General features: G+C 30.4%; 2 protein-coding genes across 3 annotated transcripts; both read right to left on the bottom strand.

The window, feature by feature from the left end:
* Nucleotides 1–208: 208 nt before the first annotated feature.
* Nucleotides 209–3,308, bottom strand: LOC128393018 (solute carrier family 40 member 1-like). The gene is made up of 4 exons (XM_053353125.1): nucleotides 3,166–3,308; nucleotides 2,486–2,752; nucleotides 2,041–2,173; nucleotides 209–1,442 (listed from the first exon to the last, which is right to left on the bottom strand). Exons 1-4 carry the CDS (start codon nucleotides 3,211–3,213, stop codon nucleotides 490–492), a joined length of 1,401 nt encoding a protein of 466 aa, XP_053209100.1. The 5' UTR covers nucleotides 3,214–3,308; the 3' UTR covers nucleotides 209–489.
* A 970-nt stretch (nucleotides 3,309–4,278) lies between these two features.
* LOC128393054 (beta-1,3-galactosyltransferase 5-like) lies at nucleotides 4,279–6,741 on the bottom strand. Of its 2 annotated transcripts, none has more exons than XM_053353166.1 (2): nucleotides 6,548–6,741; nucleotides 4,279–6,208 (listed from the first exon to the last, which is right to left on the bottom strand). In XM_053353166.1, exon 2 carries the CDS (start codon nucleotides 5,644–5,646, stop codon nucleotides 4,624–4,626), a length of 1,023 nt encoding a protein of 340 aa, XP_053209141.1. In that variant the 5' UTR covers nucleotides 5,647–6,208; nucleotides 6,548–6,741; the 3' UTR covers nucleotides 4,279–4,623. The 2 variants fall into 2 exon arrangements, with proteins under 2 accessions (XP_053209141.1, XP_053209149.1); XM_053353174.1 differs by having other exon boundaries at nucleotides 4,279–6,377.
* Between the last annotated feature and the right edge of the window lie 1,104 nt (nucleotides 6,742–7,845).

Here is a 7,845-nt window from a genome sequence, read left to right on the forward strand (position 1 = left end):
AAACAAATGGAACTACAAAGAATCTAATGAGCATCTTATAATGTCGTCATTTAGTGATTCAATTAACCAATGAGAGAGACAATTGATGATTGAAGATTAATTAATTAGCATGGAAAAGGTTCAATGTAAGAAAACGATATTCAATCAATAGATTGTAGATATTATTTGTTAGTTGAATGTTATGATTAAAAAGAGACGAGGATGACAATTAAAATGACAGTTTGATTTAACTTTATTAATTTGATGAAAATTTTTGATAAAAACAAACAATTTGCAGTCAACAAAAATATTAAAATTATCATTGATTCTGAAGGTAAATTTTTACACAATTAAAAGTGATGATTTTATGAATTAAGATGATGAAATGTTACAAATATTTTATATTCACAATTGATGATTAACTTTGTTTTTAGATTACAATTAAAATACAGATGAAATGTTGAGGTGTATTTAATACTTTTCTTAATGATTAACAGTTGAGTGAAATGATTAATATGCTTGTGTCTCACGTTTTAATTTAAGTTGGTCGGAGGTGAAAGTACCATAAGTTGATTTAGTTTTGTCGTTCAATTTGGTTGAAGGTGTTGTTGGTGTTAGGCCACGACACCGATAATTGTAAACGGCAAATAAAACACCACCACAAGTGATTGAAAGATAGGAAACAATTATGAGTATCCAAAAGTTTTCCAATGCAGGTATAAAAGCGACAACGATAAATTTAGTTAATTCAGCGAATATATTTACACTCGTTTGAACACCACCGATAAGCGCTGGATTAGTTGATTCAGTTTGTATCAATTGATTAACCGAAAGATCAATTGTCCAGAGACCAGCTCGAGAAACAGTGATACCAATGAGAAACAGTATAATGGGTCCAGTCATATCTCCCCAATTAAAGCCAAACCAATCGGGACTTAGAGCAATTACAAGGCACATTGACAGAGAAATTAAATCAATAACATAACCAATAAGTCCAGTTAGTCGTAAGCCGATATGTTTAGCTGACCATTGGAAAACAAGTGTACCCAAAATACCAAAAATGGCTCCGATTAAACTGACAACACCAATGAGACCTTCTTCGACTCCTTTTGAGGTTATAAAACCAACGGTCACCGAATCAAATCCTAAAATGGACAAATAGACCAGACCAAATGCTATACCAGGTAAAGAAAAAGTTTTCCAATACTTTTTCATTGCATCTAAATCAAAGATACTCAGATCATTGACCGAACCCGATTTACTTTGTTTAGGTTCAATGAGAGCGGGTATTCCCTGGTTGTAGAGCGATTTAAGGACAGCATATTCACAGAATCCAGAGAAAAAGTTCCAGAACATGAAAAACACCGCTGATGCCAATTCCGAGTATTGCATTAAAAGACCAACCAGAAAAGGAGCAATAGTTTGACATGATAAATCCAATCGTCGCAACATTGCGTTCAAATCTGTTCAGGAAAATTAACAAAATTAACTGATTAAGTTTACGCAATTTCATTGTTTCAGGTCTTTTATGTATCAAAATCTATTAATCTATTATTTTGTTTGCAGTAAGATAACAATTGCTATTGATTAAATGGTAAAATATCATCTAATTAAAGGATAACAATTGAATTAACCAAAGGGTGAAGAGGAATCAGATATAAACATAACTGTACATTGATTGTTTCAGGAAATAAGCACAAAATAATAATAATAATAATAGATTAAGTGATTAGATATAATCAAGGCCGATGTTTTGTTTGTCAATAGATTAATTTGTTTATCAAATCACATGGATTATCATTTAATGAGTACACCGGAAGATTTTCAATTACTATTGGATTTTTCCGTTCATTGTCATCAATTAGTCAGCATTAATATTTTGACAATTATCTCAATTGAAATTGGAAGCAAATAAAACTACTATCATGTAATATTAATACTAGAAATTAGCTAATGAATGATTTGAGAAATAAGTTAATCAATTTTTAAAACAAAACCATAAATGTGAAGACCATTTTTGATGAATTGGTCAGCAAGCTAATTAGATTATCAATTGATTACCTGTTAACTTTTTCTCATCTTCAGCCAAGGTAACCAGCCAGTCCTTTTCGAGGCACAATGTGTATCCAGCACTGGTTACTTGAGATATTAATGAGAATCCAACTAATACAATTGGAGCAATAAATGCAATTGTCTAGAAAAAAGAGCGAAAAAAACAATGATTAATTGATTTGGATCACAATTGGTAATAAATCAGATTGATCAGGTTCAAAAATGCATTAAATTAACTCAAGGTGACAATTGTAATGCTAACAAGTGACACTGCTGATTTAATGCTGATTTGAGGGACACAATTAGCTTCCAATTTACCAATAGTTATGATTAAGACACAGGAAATATTGTCCAAGTGAGTTACATGAAGATTAACGATGGACAATACAATTTAGAGGACAGTTTTTGTTTTCCTAAACATACAATTAGGTTTGGGTGGTTTAGTAATAATTACTTTTCGGATTTTTTCATCTTCTATCTGATCCTGGAGAAAGAAAAGAGCGACAAATGCTGAAGAAATGACCACAGCTCCATTTTGAATGAAGAGACAAATTTTCACTTCTTGGATTCGCGATGCTTTGGTTATCCAACGACCGAAAATAGGAGCCAAGATAATTGTAGCACTTGAGGCGAGAATCCCTTGGATGGCGGTCAACAGAAGAGACGAAGGATACAATTTAATTAGATACAATCCAATAGCGAATTCCCAAGTTCGATCACCCTGTATACAAGTGGAAATGAAAAAAGAAAACAAAAAAAAGAAAATCAAAAATCAAAATCAAACCACAAAAAGAAAAACAAAACAAAGAGACAAAAATGATCTCAAAAAGAATAAAAAAATTAACCTTAGAAACGATTAACTAACAAGTAGAATAAGAAATTGGTTCACAAGTCAACAGAATATTATATTGAAAAAAAATTAACAATTAAATTGTAACAATTTAAAACAATTAACAAAAAGAAAAGTAAATTGACTTCAATTAACCGTTTTCATGGAAATTTGATCAACAAGTTATTCTCACTTTAGTTGCTCGATAAATAGACTAACATGTGAACGAGGTTAAAGTTTAGTGTTTTGGTTTTGTTTGATTGCGAAAATTAATCTTGCAATTAGTTGATTGGAAAAATACTAACCCATGATGACAATAAACGATTAAGATACAATTTATAACGATAGTCCATAATATAACTTCAATCCAATGAAAATTAAATGATCTTTCATCCAGTTAATACAATTAACAAAAAAAAAAGTGAACACTAAAAGTGAATGAAAAAAATGTAAACAAATTTGTTGCTTTCAATGTAAAGGTTAAAATAAAAAAGGTAAGTTTAATTTTCTCGCCTTTATTTATATTTAATTCTGTTAACTGATTAGTCTTTTGATTACCAAACTTGATTAGTTAATTTACTTTTGTATTAACTTGTTTTTTTTCTATGAGAAAAAAAAAATGATATCTATTAATTGTAACTCTCTCAACAAACAGTAATCAACATCTCTTTTTTGTTGTCTATCCAATTCTGTCACTTGTTAGTTGTTTTTATAGATTTTCACTTAATTTTTCCATTAATTGTTCTGTTTGCTTTTCTAATTATCAGTAAAAGAATGACTCTAGATGATAAGCAATTCGATCACATTGGATGGATTAATTTATCATACGTTTCTCAACTAATCCTGGTGATTTAGTGATCAACAACAACAACGACACGGAGACACTCACAAGGAAAAGCTCACATTAAGATTTATAATTGATTGGTATTCGTTAATTGTTGCTACTAGGAAAACAAATGGAACTACTAGATTGTCATATTATCCACAACATGATTGGCTTACAATTATCTTGGATCGTCATTTAGTCAATCAATTAATCAACGAGAGATAATTGATGAGAAAGATGGAGAATTGATTAGGAAAAACAATTGACTTGCCTTCATCTGATTTATATGAGCAATCAAAAAATTACCTCTTGTTAATTTTAAGATTTTTCATGTCAAATGATTAACCTGATTGTGATTACTAACTAATGGCTTGGAAAACGAAAAGGTTATCAATCAAATTGCAATGGAAAAGTAAATCAAATGAACAAAGGTTGTTTGATAATTGAAGATTAATTTATTAGTATGGAAAAGGTTCAATGTGAGAAAACGATATTCAATCAATAGATTGTAGATATTATTTGTTAGTTGAATGTTGTATTCGTTAAATGATTAATTCCAATCGGAAATATTGATCGAGTTTATTGAAATCAATCGTTTTCGTCATCAATATTTGATCACATTTACTTCGTAATGGTAACAGTAATTTATACTATTCTATTGATTTGTAAATCATTTAAAAACAAAACAAAAAGAAAACATCAAATTGTAAATAGATTTTTGTATAAATTAGTAAACAAGGAATAACAATTGTGAGAAAATTAATAGACGCTCATGATTAACACTTCGCAGTGATCAAGGTAAATCATTTGGTTGATTAAAAAGAGGCGAAGATCACAATCAAAATCACATAGTAGCTTTTTCTTTGATGATCCATGGAAGAGACGATTTTCCAACAATTAACCTGATTGTTTCGATGGAAGAGCAATTTGTCCATTCTCAGGTAGGACAAGTATCGTTGATTGCCGATTCTAATAGTTGCCAATAAAGATATTTCTCTTCGTTGGAGATTTCATGAGATGAGATCAAATTACGATAAATACAAACGCTAAAAGGTACTTTTTTATAATTAATATTCTTGAGGTTATAGAGTTTAATTTTGGCTCTGGAGGCCACTAAACCCGTTAGAAAAATATCCTCCATTCGTAGATAATTAGTCGACAATGAATTCTGGTACAATCTAGTGAATAAATTGGTTCCTCGGTTAACCATTAGATAAGCAGTTCCACTTAGATAACTTGGGAAAAAGTTTCCACGATATTGGCCTTTAGGAACGAACCATTTGTTTTTACGATCGCGAATGGGCTTCGCTTTGGTGAAAATTTTACCATGAAGACCTGGTGAGAGTTCGTGTACTTTTGACAATAATAACGGTACATTGATCCACATGTCGCTATCGGTTTTGAGTATGGCCACGGCATCCGGACAATAGGCCGAAGCCCAATCGACCATGGAAATTGACTTTAAAGTTAAATTATCGTAACTGTCAATAAAAGATGAATCAATGATTAAGTCTCTTTCAATTGATGATTCTTGGGATAATAATTTGATTGTTTCCTCTTCCTCTGATTGAGCAATTAAGAATCCATATGATAGACCCTCATCTCGAAATGAGCCCCAAGTTTGACGGATCGTGTCCCTTGTTTCCCGATCTTTTGGTGCAATCATAACAAGAACAATTAACTTTCGTAACCCTTGAGGGCAAATTTTATCACCAATTACCGAGTAATGACCAGTATCTGTTGAATTGGTGACATTTATGGTTCGAATCAATTGGAAAGGATAATCACTATCAAGAGTTGAATAATAATTTGATTCTAATTGTTTAGGTACATTTGAATGTCGATAATAAGTTGAATACACTTGATGAGAACCAAAAACTGGATTAGATGTTTGATTAATTACATAGAGAACACAGAAAATGATTAAGATGGGAAGGAATATAAGGAATAATTTTCCCATTGAATTGTGTCCAAACGATTTTCTCGATCACTTGACCAATACAACAATTTGAATGAAAAGAGTAATAAAAAGATCCAGTGGTCATCAGGAAAGTTATTTCTGCAGTTTGTCTCAATTATTCAATTCGAATCAGTATGAACATTTGACAATACGAAAAGTTTAATATCACAATTAATAGATTGACACATTTTTGATAAGTAACATGTTGATGTCAACAAAGTCATCGTGTTGATTGAGTCACAAATTGATGGATATTGGTCATGGTAATGATGAGAAACACTGGTAATGATGATTTCCAATCAATGAAAAACACTTTGATTATGATGATACAACTACAAACACTCAACTCGATTTGTATTTGGTTAATGATTACAATCTATTTAGTGAGCAATCAGATAATTAAGACTCCCGATGAATAGCTTATTTACACGAAATTGTCGTTGGCGTGACGACGTTGTCACAATCGTGATGACAACGAATTGTTTTTCGAGTTAGAAAGAGAAAAAGAAAGAGAATTGACCAATAGGAACCATTGAGAAAATTTTTTCCATTATTTGGTTGACTAAATTGAGAAAGAAAAACAAAATTAGATTATTATTAACAATTAGAAGGTGGAAAAGTTTACACATCCATAATTTGTTCTTATTCTTCATCGGAAACGGAAATTAATTTGAACAACAATCAACAGAAAAGATTATTAATCGACCGGTAATTGTGTTCCAAGTGATAATCTTCATAAACGATGAGATGTTGAGAGAGAAGATTAAAGAATATCAATCGATGGTGTTAATTTAATGAAATTGAATTCTAATCATCAGTGATCAGAATAACAATTAAGAGTAACAGATGTTAGATCTCAGAATTTCAATAAATTCATCGAATTCATGATAACTTAATGTACCTTTTCACGAATTTACCATGATAAATATTCTGAGAATCAATTGAATTCAAGGTCGACAGTTTCTCTCGCAATTGTTATCATGAAATTAACTTCTAGCAAACACTGATTATAATCAACTAATTGTGAGACTTAATCTCAATCTATTGATAGTTTTCATATTGAACAGCAATGAAAACTAAATTTAATCACAATGATGTTTATTGAAAACAATCATTTCAAATAAACTGATTGGAAAACATCATGAAGGGTAGAAAATCATGAAATCCTCAAACTTTCATCTTCATCACTATCATGATTTGGAAACTTGATTCATTTAAAAACATTTTCTAATTTTCTTTAATTTTCTGTTTAAATTTTGTTTAATTTCTAACAATTAGTTAATTGTGCCTATGATTAAGCTTAAAGCTTTTCTTTTCTATTCAACAATTTAACTTTGTTTAATTCCTCCCACAACTATAATTGTAATTTTCTCATTGTTATAATTAACCAATACGCTTAATTAGTATCCTAATTAACAATTGAATTAATTATAATTAACGAATCCTGATTGTTAAAACCAATCAGATTTAACTAAAATTGATTTTATATCTAAAGATATAATTTTGATTCCGATTCTTAATTGTCACAATTTACAAATTTCTTAATTGTAAAACCCAAATCTCTTAAACTTAAGTTACTAAAATTTGGTCACCAAAGAAAGAGACCCGTTTTCCTTTCTTTCCTCTTTCTTTTCCCTTTCTTTTAGTTTTCATCTTTAGTACTAATAAGCCTACAAGCTTATCTTCAAGTTCATTTTTATCTTTAACCAAAACTCAACCATAAGTCTCACTTGTCGAGACATAAGAGTTACATTATAACCTTTACCTTTATCTCATCATTAAGAGATTAATTTGTTTTCCCCTTTTCTTTAATTGTGAAACCCTTTTTCTTTGTTCTCTGTTCCTATTAGAACAAGATTTTTCCCTCTTCTCTCTTCAGTAATGTTTTAACGTTCATTTGGTTAACTTACTCAATTAAAAATTCTTTCAAAAAACGTGTTAATTTTCAAATCCATCCATCAATCTGATTTATTCAGAAATCTTTAAATTTCTCCATCTTCTCAATCAATTCAAGAGAATTAAGTTAAATAGTGAAAACGAAGACACTTAAGTGAGTCTAGATTTGAGTGCTCTTGTTATTCAGTGATCCTAAACGAATCTGTTATCGGTTTTGTGGGACCGAAAATCTTCCTTCCGAAGTCTAGAGACTTTTCCGAGTTCTAACTCAAATCCATCCATCGATCTAAAAGTGATCATCAA

The sequence above is a fragment of the Panonychus citri genome, unplaced genomic scaffold (genome assembly GCF_014898815.1).
Source record: "Panonychus citri isolate SS breed McGregor unplaced genomic scaffold, ASM1489881v1 Contig00011, whole genome shotgun sequence".
NCBI lineage: Eukaryota > Metazoa > Arthropoda > Arachnida > Trombidiformes > Tetranychidae > Panonychus > Panonychus citri.

Bases quoted from the DNA above. Each gene is read 5' to 3' on its own strand.
- LOC128393054 (XM_053353166.1), bottom strand. From the start codon at position 5,646: ATGGGAAAATTATTCCTTATATTCCTTCCCATCTTAATCATTTTCTGT.
- LOC128393018 (XM_053353125.1), bottom strand. From the start codon at position 3,213: ATGGACTATCGTTATAAATTGTATCTTAATCGTTTATTGTCATCATGG. The intron at 2,753-3,165 runs GTTAGTATTTTT...ACTTGTATACAG, and splicing joins ATCGTTTATTGTCATCATGG to GGTGATCGAACTTGGGAATT. The intron at 1,443-2,040 runs GTAATCAATTGA...TTTCCTGAACAG, and splicing joins AGATGAGAAAAAGTTAACAG to ATTTGAACGCAATGTTGCGA.